At 50.1% G+C, this 15,197-nt stretch overlaps 1 protein-coding gene across 1 annotated transcript in view; it reads right to left on the bottom strand.

Annotated features, from left to right (window-relative positions):
* The window catches only part of lrrc75a (leucine rich repeat containing 75A), a gene marked incomplete at both ends in the record, with an annotated part of 37,139 nt that extends 22,295 nt beyond the window's left edge, over nt 1-14,844 (bottom strand). The window contains 2 exons of the mRNA XM_084467201.1: nt 5,362-5,490; nt 14,593-14,844. Of these exons, the coding sequence (XP_084323327.1) occupies nt 5,362-5,490; nt 14,593-14,844 (381 nt within the window). The remainder of the gene's footprint in view (nt 1-5,361; nt 5,491-14,592) is intronic.
* Nucleotides 14,845-15,197: the final 353 nt, after the last annotated feature.

Here is a 15,197-nt window from a genome sequence, read left to right as displayed (position 1 = left end):
TTTTAAACCACCAGAAGGTCTGAGACGGTGACTGTGCCCGGAAAACAGCTCATTTCTGTAGCATTAGCATATGACGCCGCTGGAGCATCACATGTGGTTTAATGAAGAACAGCCCAAGCTGCCTCAACCACCATGAGAACGTTTTAGACTCAATCAATATAAAGTCGAGGGGAGGCGAAGCTCTGTTCGTTTGTATCTTTTATTTATGTGACCATATTCTTGGTCTGTCTGTCTGTCTGTCTGTCTGTCTGTCTGTCTGTCTGTCTGTGGCAACCTGCCTCGGGGAGTGAACCCGCCTCGCTCCAATCAGCACACAAATCTCAGACGTTAAGCCACAACGGCACGTTTAATCAAACTTAGAGTCTTTCTTGTAAAAATAACTAAAAGATGATGGGGTGGCACAGCCACGACGGCTGGACTCTCCTTCCACTCCAGCCAGGTGCTCTGCATCACGTTGATTGTGACGAGGCCGGGTTGCCACACTCCTCCACCCTTTGCTGAAGCCTCGGGTGGCCTCTCAGAGGTGCGGCGGTCCTGCGCGTCGCGTGGCGTAGCTGTTTCGGCTGCCGACCTGCCTCGTCTCCCGCGGCCTCGTCTCCCGCGGCCTCGTCTCCTGCGGCCTCGTCTCTGGCGGCCTCGTCTCCGGCGGCCTCGTCTCCTGCGGCCTCGTCTCCTGCGGCCTCGTCTCCGGCGGCCTCGTCTCCGGCGGCCTCGTCTCCCGCGGCCTCGTCTCCCGCGGCCTCGTCTCCCGCGGCCTCGTCTCCTGCGGCCTCGTCTCCGGCGGCCTCGTCTCCCGCGGCCTCGTCTCCCGCGGCCTCGTCTCCCGCGGCCTCGTCTCCGGCGGCCTCGTCTCCCGCGGCCTCGTCTCCCGCGGCCTCGTCTCCTGCGGCCTCGTCTCCTGCGGCCTCGTCTCCCGCGGCCTCGTCTCCCGCGGCCTCGTCTCCTGCGGCCTCGTCTCCTGCGGCCTCGTCTCCCGCGGCCTCGTCTCCCGCGGCCTCGTCTCCTGCGGCCTCGTCTCTGGCGGCCTCGTCTCCGGCGGCCTCGTCTCCTGCGGCCTCGTCTCCTGCGGCCTCGTCTCCGGCGGCCTCGTCTCCGGCGGCCTCGTCTCCCGCGGCCTCGTCTCCCGCGGCCTCGTCTCCCGCGGCCTCGTCTCCTGCGGCCTCGTCTCCGGCGGCCTCGTCTCCCGCGGCCTCGTCTCCCGCGGCCTCGTCTCCGGCGGCCTCGTCTCCGGCGGCCTCGTCTCCTGCGGCCTCGTCTCCGGCGGCCTCGTCTCCTGCGGCCTCGTCTCTGGCGGCCTCGTCTCCTGCGGCCTCGTCTCCTGCGGCCTCGTCTCCGGCGGCCTCGTCTCCTGCGGCCTCGTCTCTGGCGGCCTCGTCTCCTGCGGCCTCGTCTCTGGCGGCCTCGTCTCCGGCGGCCTCGTCTCCGGCGGCCTCGTCTCCGGCGGCCTCGTCTCCGGCGGCCTCGTCTCCCGCGGCCTCGTCTCTGGCGGCCTCGTCTCCTGCGGCCTCGTCTCCTGCGGCCTCGTATCCTGCGGCCTCGTCTCCGGCGGCCTCGTCTCCGGCGGCCTCGTCTCCGGCGGCCTCGTCTCCCGCGGCCTCGTCTCCCGCGGCCTCGTCTCTGGCGGCCTCGTCTCCGGCGGCGTCGGCGTTCACTCCCGATAGTGTCCGTAGCTAGGTCGAGTTGCCCGCATTCTCCACCATATGTGGCAACCCGGCTCAGGGAGTGAACCCGCCTTGAATCAGCACACAAACCCCTTAGTTGTTGAGCCACAAAGGCTTGTTTAATCAAACAAGTCTTTCTTAAAAGAACAAAAAGGTAATGGGGCGGCACAGCCACAACGGCTGGCCTCTCCTCCCACCCCAGCCCAGAGAGAGCCCTGAGTGCACCTTGGAGCTTTAAGGTCTCCTCTGGGCCTCAGGTGCTCTGCATCACGTTGACTGGGACCGGGCCGGGTGGCCACAGTGCGTGCGTGTGCATCCGTCCATCTATAGCTTTAATATTCAGAGCTGCAGTCCGCCCAGCAGGTGTCTGTCTCGTCAGGTCAGACCGGGACTAACAGATATCTCTCTGACAGATGATACAGATTGTGTTGAAAACAAAAAGAAAGATTTGTAAATATTTGAAAATATTATACATTTTTCACAATCTACTCCCAAATACATAAGATGCCTAAAGTCCACCTTTTACAGATGTGTTCAGTGATCATAGTTCATAGTGATCACAGCCCTTTCATCAGTGAATTTGTTTCATTTAACAACACGCAGGCAAGGTTGACAGTTGACGGCTGTTCTGAGATTAAACGATTTAGATTAGACTGAATAGATAGTCAAATGACAATAAACAATAAGGAAACATGTCGTTTCCTGCTGTGTGTGCATGATAACATGAGTGACACCAGGCAGTGTTCACCTGGTGGTCAGGTCACAGTTATCTGTCTGACCATCTCTATGTGTGTCACTCTGCATCCCCATCCATCCTCTCAACTGCTGCACAGCCTCCATCTTTACCTCTTCCTGCTGTCTCCCTCTCTCTCCCTCTCCTCTGTGTTCTTCTCTATTCTCTCCCCCCTCCCTCCACCCTCTCTCTCTCTCTGTCTACAGCCTCTCCCTTACAGGAGGCCTGTTGAAGTAGTTGTTGAGCAGAGTCTCTACACTGTAACACACTCACACACACACACACACACACACACACACACGCACACGCACACACACAGACACAGACACAGACACACACAGACACACACACGCACACTCACACACACACACACGCTCACACACACAAAACAGAGAGGTGGAAAACATGTAGAGATGCTGAGAGAGGGACAGACCACTGTGTAACCACAGCCTCTCATTCCAATTCAATAGATTAGTATTGCACTTCATAACCTGTTCAGCTGAGACATACTGATATATAGACACATCCATATGCAGACATGCCCACACAGCATATTTATCAAATAGTGTGTCATTTGGTTGTGTGTTTACTTTACTTATAATTTCTAATAAAGACAAATCTAAGGGGTTGAATACTCAAAAACAAAGTTCTTCATCTGTGGGTTATGTTTGTCATGACCTTAAAGCTTCCATCACCATTTTTAGTTTTCCCCAATTTATTTGTTATGTTATAAATGTTATAAATGTTATATTTTGATTGTGTCTCCTGATCCTCATCTGGCGTTGGCCAGTCACACAAAATAATAAAGAATAGAATGAAAAACATAAGAAGAAGATATGAATGATCAAAGACACAACTATACGTGTCTATGATGTCCTCCCGCCCGACTGCTGTGATTGGCCGAGTAAAGAAGGGGTAATACGACCTCCCCCCAGAGGAGGCAGCACCAGCGTCGACCAACGCTCTCCGACCCCCTGTTCGTCTGATCTTGCTTTATACGGCATGAAGAGCAATAATCCCCCGAGACAAACATCACACGCTGATGAATGACTGAAGTGCATTAGTGATGGGAGTGGTTACAGCAGCTGGCCCGCTCTGATGGGCGCTGGTCTCTGTCTTTGCAGGAAAAACAAGTGGCTCTCATTCTTTAATAATCTCACCTGCAAACTAATTCTGAATCCCAGTCGGCTCTTTAGTGATGAATATATATTTAATATGAGCTGAATATTCATCGATGTTCTCTGTGAGAGCGTCAGTGAGGGGCTAACAGCTGGCCCAATAAAAACATTCAAAAACATCAGATCAAGCTTCGATGACATACATAGGCAGTGCTGCATGGTATATGCACAAGCTAACATGCTGGTTAGGAAATTCCACTGGTGTTCAGAAAAAGTTAAAATAAGCCTGTTTAAAGCACTGTACTCCTCTGAATACTGCCCCCTTATGCCCCCTTATAAAAGGGCTAGCATCCAGAAACTCCAAGTTGCCTATAATGATGGGTTGCGTATTCTGCTTAAGAAACCCAGGTGGAGCAGTGCAAGTGAACTATTTTGTAGAGTAGGAGTCAACACATTCCATGCACTGTTGAGAAACCTAATGTATACATTTATTTGCAGATTGAATGGTTCATGTAACCTAATTATTATGCTGCTGTCAAACCTATCCATCTATCCATCTATCCATCTCTGTTAATATTCAGTCTCCCTCTACAGCTGTGGAACGTTTCATAAAAAGCGACCCAGCGGTTTTGGCTGTGTAGTTCCTTCTGGCAGAATAATAAAAACACAATAATTACAATAGGATGCCTGGTCCCCTAATAATACTACTAACCAACTATCCCTACACATATTGTAGGTCCCCTAATAATACTACTAACCAACTATCCCTACACATATTGTAGGTCCCCTAATAATACTACTAACCAACTATCCCTACACATATTGTAGGTCCCCTAATAATCATAATTCTCACACTCAAATCTGCCAGCTGTCACTCCAGTAGATCTGGTCTGTCACTCTTGACTGCCATTAGACCATAGCTGTCAAAGTCGAGGCCTGCAGTCTAATTTAATTTGGCCCCCCAGATAATATCTAATGTCTATCAGAACTGGCCCGCCGGTATATCGCATTTCAGCGTTAACGCGTTGACGTCTTGCGTCTTGGCGCGTAAGGCCCGCGACTTTGTCCAAAAGGAGAACAAATACAACGAGGAACAACGGGTCTGTGAACGGGTTCTGAGTGGTACTACCTCCTACTAAGTCTGAACGTTGTTCTAAAGCGGCAGGCCAGAAAAGAAGAAAAGCCAGAGAGGAGAAGGGAGAACATGGATCCTAGGAGACCGATTACAGTTTGGACGTCGTGTTGTGTCCTGTGTGTCCTCGCTCTAACTTATAGCACACGATGAGACCGTAAAAGGAGAATCCTGTTGGAACACACAATAACCTGCATAACCATCACACTGTACTCCCCGTGCTGTTGAGAGGCTCTGGAGAACAGTCTGCTGCTAAATGAAAACCTGCCACTGGGATCTAGATTAACACATCCAAGCTTTGCTTTACGTGTGTGTGATCTAAGACTCAGACTGTAGAGAGAAACGTTTGAATAGTCTAAAGCAAACAAGTGTTATATATCATACATACACCTCCTGCTTTACTCTCTCTCTCTCTCCTGCGGTTCAGCGTCTCTGATCTCTGGGCTGTGTGTTCTGTCCTCAGGCAGCAGCGTTATTTAGAGTGATAAGTGATTTAGATCTCTAACCCAATGGCCTCAGTGAGACACCACCACCATCACACCGTCCTCTTAGTGTGTTTCCATGTTTGTGTGTGTATGTATGGTGGGTGATGAGTGTGTGTGTGTACATGTGTGTAGAATTTTCATCTCAGAACATTCACACAAATGTGTGTATGTTTTCAAGTTTGCACGTGTGTGTGTTTGGGCATGTGTGTGTGCGTGCGTGCGTGTGTCCTACCGTGCGTGGGCAGTGCACGTATCGCGCCAGGCTGATGATCAGGTCGTGTGTGATGGGGTCCACCAGGTTCCTGAAGCTGGCGTAGCGATACAGAACGTCATCCAGTGACGTGGACTCCATGCCCAGGTCCTGCCCACACACACACACACACACACACACACATGGAGAATAAATGACACAGGAACCTGCCATAAGACATGGTTTTTACCCGCTTATACCCGCCTTATCCCCTTGTTCCGCACGGTTACACTGACCGAGGTCATATACCCGCTTGATTTCACACCCCAATTTACCCTCTTGCACCCTACACATATTGGGGGTTTCATTTTCATGTAAATGTGATTAGACGTCATCGTGGTCTCTCCAACAGAGACAACGCAGCGATGTCAACATGAGTCGTTCTAACTGGAGAGACGGTGAAATCCACGAGCTGCTGACCACCATGGGAGAGAAGGTGATGCAGTCGCATTAAACAAAGACGGGGAAAGATGGTGCGATCTACGAGAAAGACGCAGAGGAACTGTCCTTATGAGGCTTTTGTCGGGATAAAACACAAGTGGTCAGCAAAATAAAGAATATGTTGGCATTTTTGCACTTGTAAATAGTTATTCGCGTTTGTAGCCTACACTCAGATGTAGTCTTCTCAATCTTGCATGCGAGTGGCTTGAATAAAAATAGAAATAAAACATTTGGAGCAAATGATTCTAAAAAGGTCTACTCTCCGTGCGTAGAAAAGAAAAGAAAGAAAAGAAAGCCGGTGCCGTGACGACGGGGGGTTCTACTCCCTCGGGGTCACACAGGGAGCACGGTGGTACTGCCGCGTGCCGCCACCGTACCACACCGTACCGCCGCCGTACCGCCGCCGTACCGCCACCGTACCGCCACCGTACCGCCACCGTACCACACCGTACCGCCACCGTACCGCCACCGTACCACACCGTACCGCCACCGTACCACACCGTACCGCCGCCGTACCGCCGCCGTACCGCCGCCGTACCGCCACCGTACCGCCACCGTACCACACCGTACCACACCGTACCGCCACCGTACCGCCACCGTACCCCCACCGTACCGCCACCGTACCGCCACCGTACCGCCACCGTACCGCCACCGTACCGCCGCCACCGTACCGCCACCGTACCCCCACCGCACCGCCACCGTACCCCCACCGTACCGCCGCCGTACCGCCGCCGTACCGCCACCGTACCGCCACCGTACCACACCGTACCACACCGTACCGCCACCGTACCGCCACCGTACCGCCGCCACCGTACCGCCACCGTACCCCCACCGCACCGCCACCGTACCCCCACCGCACCGCCACCGTACCCCCACCGTACCGCCGCCGTACCGCCGCCGTACCGCCACCGTACCGCCACCGTACCACACCGTACCACACCGTACCGCCACCGTACCGCCACCGTACCGCCGCCACCGTACCGCCACCGTACCCCCACCGCACCGCCACCGTACCGCCACCGTACCCCCACCGTACCCCCACCGTACCGCCGCCACCGTACCGCCACCGCACCGCCACCGTACCCCCACCGTACCCCCACCGTACCGCCTGGCGGTGGAGAAATGAGACACGATCACCAGGAAGTCAAAACTCAGTGAGACGCAGGGCGGGAAAAAAACAAAGGAGTGAATGAAATGCATCACAAACCGGTAGAAGGGCAAATAAACAAACACCCTCCCACACATTGTACACACACACAGGCACACACACGCACACACACACACACACCACACACACACCACACACACACTGCTTCAAACTGTGGTCATCATGTGAGAGCCAACCGGCCGTCAGTTCATAGAGACTATAGTCTGGAGGGTTGGTTAGAGAGAGAGAGAGAGAGAGAGAGAGAGAGAGAGAGAGAGAGAGAGAGAGAGAGAGAGAGAGAGAGAGAGAGACTTAAGAATAGGGATGACTTCGAGGGGTGGATGCATGAGAGAAGCCTTACAGACAGGATGATGCATGTATGCACTCACACACACACACACACACACACACACAATAAAACATTTAACTGTATTACTATGCATTTGAAAGCCCCTTTTACCGTAAACATGTAAATTCTATAGTTCCTTGAGTACACCTGTTTGCTTTGTTAACCTGACTTTTGAATAATAAACATTAGTATATGCTACATATGAACCTCCTAAGATGGCACAATTTGATTGGTTCGCTATCTTGAGATATTGGGCAATATCCCGTGATTGAGATCCAAACTCGGGATATTGTTTTCATCACGTGACGGTCGTCTCGTCACGCTAATAAAAACAAATAAACCGCTAATAAAATCTAATTAATCCTGGCAAAAAGTGTTATGGTGTTTATTTTCGGAGTGTTCATGTGTCGTGTATAAACAATCATTCACCTCAGGCTCTGTGAATAGTGAATTCATGGTGAATTATCGCCTTCCATGAATTATTATTCAGTGAATTATCAGGTAATCCTCGTGTCTCTGAAGCATGAGGCTATAGCACCCTCGCTGAGCGACACACACACACACACACACACACACACACACACACACACACACACACACACACACACACACACACACACACACACACACACACACACACACACACACACACACACACACACACACACACTCCATAGTATCACATCCAAAGTTGAATTACAGGTTTCATTTCGTCCTACTCTCTCCTCCCTGTTCAGTCGCACACGAGGAACAGCCTTCAGGTTCTTCATGAAGTTGTGGAGCTGTCCAATTAAAGGCCATTGATTCATCTCTACCCTGTAACCATAAAGATAATCACCCCACTAAATGAGTTCAGTATGTTTATCAATTAGATATATTCAATTATTTCATGATAAAATGTGGAAGGCGAAGACTTGCCCTAGAGCAGTGGTCCCCAAACTACGGCCCGCGGGCCGGATACGGCCCGCCTCCACATTTGACCCGGCCCCTTGAACAATTTCCAATATCAGAGACGCATTACCTCCCCCCCTCCCCCCCCCCCCCCCCCCCCCCCCGCATTATTATTTTTTCAGTCGGGCCACGCGATCGAGACCAATGCACGCATAGAACTGGGTGAAGTGAGCCTCCCCGACTGAATCCCTGAAATGTTTCCTCATGTCAATAAAGCTCATTTGAATTGAATTATGACGCTAAAAAAATGTTGCTAACGACCTCACTGTCTTTGCCCTAATCATAAAACGTGAACCCCCCAGAACGGAATAATGGCAAAAAGGTTAGGTAAGAGAAAAATTGATTCAGAATGCAGGGTATTTAACCTGCAGTGGACACACGATTATTTTTTTGTTCAATGCAAAGAAAAGGCTGTTTGTCTCATCTGTCAAGAGGCTGTGGCGGTATTCAAAGAATACAATCTGCGCCGACATTATGAATACATCACAAAGACAAGTATGATAGCTTGCGAGGCCAAATGCGAGCAGACAAACTAGCAAAGCTAAAAAGTGGACTGTTAGCTCAGCAGACTACATTTGTACGCCAAACTCAGCTGAACCATTCATCTGTTCGTGCCAGCCTCCGTGTTGCTCAACTGATAGCAAGCTGCGGTAAACCTTTCACTGAGGGAGAGTTTGTCAAGAAATGTCTGAATATTGTCGTGGAGGAGGTGTGTCCCGAGAAGAAAGATGTTTTTAATGCCGTGAGTCTGTCTTCGAGTACAATCACCAGACGCGTTGAAGAAATTGGGGGTAATGTATATGCCCAGCTGCAGCAGAAGACAAAAGAATTTGACTTTTTTTCATTAGCACTTGATGAGAGCACGGACGTGCAAGACACAGCGCAGCTTCTTATTTTTATTCGTGGAGTTAGCGCACATTTTGACATGTGCGAGGAGCTGGCAGCCCTCCAAAGTCTGAAAGGCACTACGACGGGGGAGGATATTTTCGGCAAAGTATGTCAAACCATCGAAGAGTTGGATCTGGACTGGGCAAAGCTTGCCAGCATCACGACTGACGGGGCTCCGAGTATGGTGGGCGCGACTCGGGGTCTGATAGGACGCATGAACCGGGAGATGGAAGAGCGGGGTCTCACCGCCCCGCTACAAGTGCACTGCCTAATTCACCAGCAAGCACTGTGCTGCAAAGTGTTGAAGTGGGATTCTGTCATGAAGGTGGTGGTATCATGCATAAACTTCATCAGAGCAAATGGACTTAAACACAGGCAGTTCCAACAATTCCTGTCTGACCTGGAGTCTGTGCACGGAGATGTATTATACTACACAGAGATCCGATGGCTGAGCCGCGGCAGAGTTTTGAGGCGTTTTTACGAGCTGCTACCTGAAATTAACGCATTTCTTCATTCAAAAGGCAAAACGGTCCCAGAGCTGATCGACCCAGAATGGAAATGGCACCTCGCATTTTTTACAGACGTGACAGAACTGCTGAACGGCCTTAACTTGCAGCTACAAGGCCAGGGGAAACTCATTTGCGACATGTATTCCCACATAAAAGCATTTGAGGTGAAACAAGCGCTGCTTTTGGAGCAAGTGAAAAAGCACAACTTCACCCATCTCCCTGCTACCCAAAAGCTTTCTGCAGAGAAACCAGCGGTCCCGTTCCCAGCTGAAAAGTGTGTGGAAGCACTAGAAATGCTGAAGGCGGAGTTCGGTGTGCGATTCCGTGAACTACATGTTCATGCAAAAGAAATCCGTCTTTTCCAGAACCCCTTTGTTGCCGACATCGATGAAGCCCAGCCTTCTTATCAGTTTGAGCTGGCCGAGTTACAGAGCTGTGATGTTCTGAAAGACTCATTCAAGCCCACCAGTCTCATTGACTTCTATGCCGCCCTCCCTCAAGACACGTACCCTAACATAAAAAAACACGCAATGAAGATGTCCACAGTTTTTGGCAGCACGTATATCTGCGAGCAAACCTTTTCACGCATGAAACACCTGAAAACTCAGAGGAGATCAAGATTGACAGATGAACATCTGCATCAGTGTTTGAGACTGGCTGTGACTAGAATGGAACCTGACATTGAACTTCTCACCAGCCAGATGCAGGCCCACAGTTCACACTGATGAACATACAGTACATAGGTAAGCTCACTATAAAAAATCCATCTCCACAACCATACTTGTATTGAAATGTATTGTGCTGTGTAGGTGCTGTATCACTTAGTTTGGTTTCTCAGCCTGCTTGCTTTGTGTTTTTCAGGGGGAAGTTGATGAGAGAGAGCAAACACTGGTGTCTACTAGGCTATAATACTGGAACTTACACAACTGGACTATAAGGAAAGAACACAAGAACTTTGAGAGACTGCTCATATGAGTCATTTAAGAGATTTTGCTGTGACAACTGAAGCTGAACTTTTACCAAGATTGTGCACAGCACAATAGAAGCATTGTTTCTGTGAAGAACCCAGAGAGGGTTATTTGGGTATTCATAATACTGTTATTACATATTTCCTGACTTTTTTTCTGTGAAGAACCCAGAGAGGGTTATTTGGGTATTCATAATACTGTTATTACATATTTCCTGACTCTTTTTCTGTGAAGAACCCAGAGAGGGTTATTTGGGTATTATTGATTTCATAATACTGTTATTACATATTTCCTGACTTTTTTTCTGTGAAGAACCCAGAGAGGGTTATTTGATTTTTATTGATTTCATAAATAGTGTTATTATATATTTCCTGAGTTAAATTTTTCTGTGAAGAACACAGAGGGGGTTATTTGATCTCAGAAAGGGTTATTCATATTTGCTTATGTGTGGCTTTTTGGAAAACAATAAATTCTTACATTTAGGCACCACTGCGATCGTCACACTTTTTCTGTTACAAACTGACCCGGCCCCCCATCAGAGAAGGGAAAAGTTATGTGGCCCTCACTGGAAAAAGTTTGGGGACCCCTGCCCTAGAGAAAGCCTGTATCGCCGTGTGTTTAAAACCTGCTCACACCTTTGAATACATCTCTGCAGTCCATTTTAGCATCTCTGGAAAAAAAAACTGTCTCTGTGTTGCACAAGCATGCATGTGTCTTCACGCGTGTGCGTGACGATGGGTGGTCGACACACAATAGGGTGAATCAGATGAGCGTGCCATGTGACTTAACAGCAGGCGCCGTAACGATTTGGAGCAGCAACAATGCAAATACATCCACCCTGCACAGAAATGAATCATCCAGTCTCTCTTATCTGCTCCCAATGAGTGGCTTAGGGACCTTAACACACCACAGGACACTGGGACTACAGGGGCTTTGCGGTTGTGTATTTTTGTGTGTGAACCATAGTGCAACTATTCTAATTCCCTCGGGACTCGTGACATGCTGATCTCTTTTAGAACTGGCCGGATATAAAATATGCATGATGGAAACAAATGAACATAAACTCTGAACTCTCAGCTCTGTAAGAATCCCTTCCCATGCTTAACAATCCCTCCCATGTCTCTTCTGGTCAGAGAACACGTTGAAGGCCGACTGAATAAACCGTGGAGGGCCCATCTTGAGTGCAGCATGTAGCTCGCCGTCCTTGTCGCATATCAAATGAATAAAGTCAACCACAATAAGAGTGAAGGACAGACTGACCAGCTTCACACGCTGCTTTGAAAACCATCTTCCCTCCAGCAAATGTTTCTGTGGCCTGGGATTGGCCAGCATGAGGCTGTCCTCGTTAATGCTACCAGAGGGGGGATTGGTCGTCGTTAATGCTACCAGAGGGGGGATTGGTCGTCGTTAATGCTACCAGAGGGGGGATTGGTCGTCGTTAATGCTACCAGAGGGGGGATTGGTCGTCGTTAATGCTACCAGAGGGGGGATTGGTCGTCGTTAATGCTACCAGAGGGGGGATTGGTCGTCGTTAATGCTACCAGAGGGGGGATTGGTCGTCGTTAATGCTACCAGAGGGGGGATTGGTCGTCGTTAATGCTACCAGAGGGGGGATTGGTCGTCGTTAATGCTACCAGAGGGGGGATTGGTCGTCGTTAATGCTACCAGAGGGGGGATTGGTCGTCGTTAATGCTACCAGAGGGGGAATTGGTCGTCGTTAGTGCTAGCCCTGAGTGGGACGGGGCTGGGATTGGGATGGACTCAGAGGAGACTGAAGAAGGAGAGCCACTCATCCATTTGGTGTTGAGTTTTTTGAACCGAAGGACAGAAGATGCAGACTCACCTCATTAGCTTTTAACTCAGCTCCTGCTTTATCAATCAATGTCTGGTTAGCCGCAGCGCTCTGGCCATGGCGATGGTTTCCGGGCAACAAGGAGTTGCACTTGGTAATGGGCAAGGTGACGGCGGCGCATCCTGCCCAGCTCAGAGACACCTCTACATCTCTAATATATGGCGCCTTTTCTTATATTGCATTGTATTCTTCCCCTCTTACGTGGATTGTCTTTGGTACACTCTCCTTCTTGCCCTTTTTTCAGGTGGGTTGTTATCCGTCAGTTTGAGTTTCTTTGATGACTTCTGTCCATCACCAAACCCCTCTCCTGACCGCGACCAAGGCTAAGACAACAAGTGAGCCAATAGCTCCAGCTCAAAAAGGGTTGGGAGGTTCAATACTTATACCACGGTTATATCTTCAAAGGTTGGTTTTTGATTTGACTATATTCATAACATGTAAAAAAAGTAAGGAAATACAATATCAGGTTCGACAATTCGAAGAGGGTTAATGAATCGAAACATGTGTGGTTGTAAAACAACGCTGTATGCCAAGAGAACAGATAATGTTGTTCTCTTAGGAACTTGATAATGCTGCTATTGTAATGTGTGTTGGCTCTCTACTATAGCGCGCTGGTATTTGAGACTCAACCCGGTATGAAGGACGGTCTAAACCTGTTGCCTGGTTGGCAGTACATGTAACCAAAGCATAGCATATATATGTACGTCTATCTATAATATTAATATGTTCCATCTAAATGAAGTGCTTATTTTTTAGTCTTTTTTTTTAGTTTTTTTCAAATAAAGATGTTGCGGGATAAGTTGTTTTTCTATTTTCCCTTTTGAACCGAGTCTTACAATATACTATTCACATATTGCATTTCAAGTATTTTACTCTAGCCAACTCAGTGTAACCTGGAAGCACAGAGCTGTGGTCACAGAAAAGGACACTAAAGAGACGTAGAACGTTCTTTGGTTCGATCTTCTATATCTTTAAGTTTAACATATTATATTAGAACATAGATCCTCTCTCTGTTCTTTCTCTCAACCACACATGAAGCAGGTGTTCTTATGGAAAAGAGAAATCATTATTATCATTATTAATGGACGCTGTACAGAATCTGGTCGTGAAACGAGGTACAGTACAGATACCTCAGTATTCTTCACAATTGTGCAGAAAGTATATCATATTATATCATATGATATTTGTTTTCACAGAAACACTTCAAACAGGTGCAGTGAACAAACACTGAGGTGATATTATTATACACCGCGGTCTAATGGGGTTAGGCCGTCATTCAGACAGTGTGTGTGTGTGTGTGTGTGTGTGTGTGTGTGTGTGTGTGTGTGTGTGTGTGTGTGTGTGTGTGTGTGTGTGTGTGTGTGTGTGTGTGTGTGTGTGTGCTTATCAACACAATGAGTCGCATGTCAATCACATTGAGTGGTGGCTGCCTGAGCTGCGGTGGTTTCTGCTGACGACAGCACAGGAAACTGGCCAATCAAACACCTGTGTGTGTGTGTGTGTGTGTGTGTGTGTGTGTGTGTGTGTGTGTGTTTTATGTAATTAATGAAAAGCCTCACATTTGTTTCACTCATTCATTCGAGAGGTGAGTAAGTGTTATAATACCTGTCTGTCTGATGAGGAGCCCCCTACCTGTCTGTCTGATGAGGAGCCCCCTACCTGTCTGTCTGATGAGGAGCCCCCTACCTGTCTGTCTGATGAGGAGCCCCCTACCTGTCTGTCTGATTGGGTAAAGAGGAGCAGTCCACCTGTCTGTCTGACGGGGTATGAGGAGCAGCCTGTCTGTCAGTAGAGCCTAGGTAGAGCCTACCTGTCTGTGTGCGGGGGTAAGGCCTACCTGTCTGCGTGCGGGGGTAAGGCCTACCTGTCTGTGTGCGGGGGGTAAGGCCTACCTGTCTGCGTGCGGGGGTAAGGCCTACCTGTCTGTGTGCGGGGGTAAGGCCTACCTGTCTGCGTGCGGGGGTAAGGCCTACCTGTCTGCGTGCGGGGGTAAGGCCTACCTGTCTGCGTGCGGGGGTAAGGCCTACCTGTCTGTGTGCGGGGGTAAGGCCTACCTGTCTGCGTGCGGGGGTAAGGCCTACCTGTCTGCGTGCGGGGGTAAGGCCTACCTGTCTGAGGCTCTTGAGCATCTCGGTGGCCTGGTCGTGGCGGCCCTGCTTGGCCAGGCCCATCATGTCCTGGATCATGCCGATGCGTCTCTGGTAGGGCGGGGGGGGCGGGCCCCGGCTCAGCCGCTCCCCCGACCGCAGCAGGGCCAGGATGTCCCCCCCCCCGCCCCGCTCCTTGGTGGGGGTCCGCCGCCAGCTGTGCTGAGGGCTGCCCCCGCTGTCCTGGGCCGCTTTGGGGTGCTTGGCTCCCATGGTCCCGCTGGGCTGGTGTCAGAGTACAGCACTGGTCCTACCAGTGGTCCTGTGGTGGTGGTGACAGTACTGGTCCTACCAGTGATCCTGTGGTGGTGGTGACAGTACTGGTCCCACCAGTGATCCTGTGGTGTGGTGGTGGTGACAGTACTGGTCCTACCAGTGATCCTGTGGTGGTGGTGACAGTACTGGTCCTACCAGTGATCCTGTGGTGGTGGTGGTGACAGCACTGGTCCTACCAGTGATCCTGTGGTGGTGGTGACAGTACTGGTCCCACCAGTGATCCTGTGGTGTGGTGGTGGTGACAGTACTGGTCCTACCAGTGATCCTGTGGTGTGGTGGTGGTGACAGTA

This window comes from Micromesistius poutassou (assembly GCF_964030765.1).
Source record: "Micromesistius poutassou genome assembly, chromosome: 4".
In the NCBI taxonomy this organism is placed as follows: Eukaryota; Metazoa; Chordata; class Actinopteri; order Gadiformes; family Gadidae; genus Micromesistius; species Micromesistius poutassou.
This window is presented reverse-complemented; position numbering and strand designations above follow the sequence as displayed.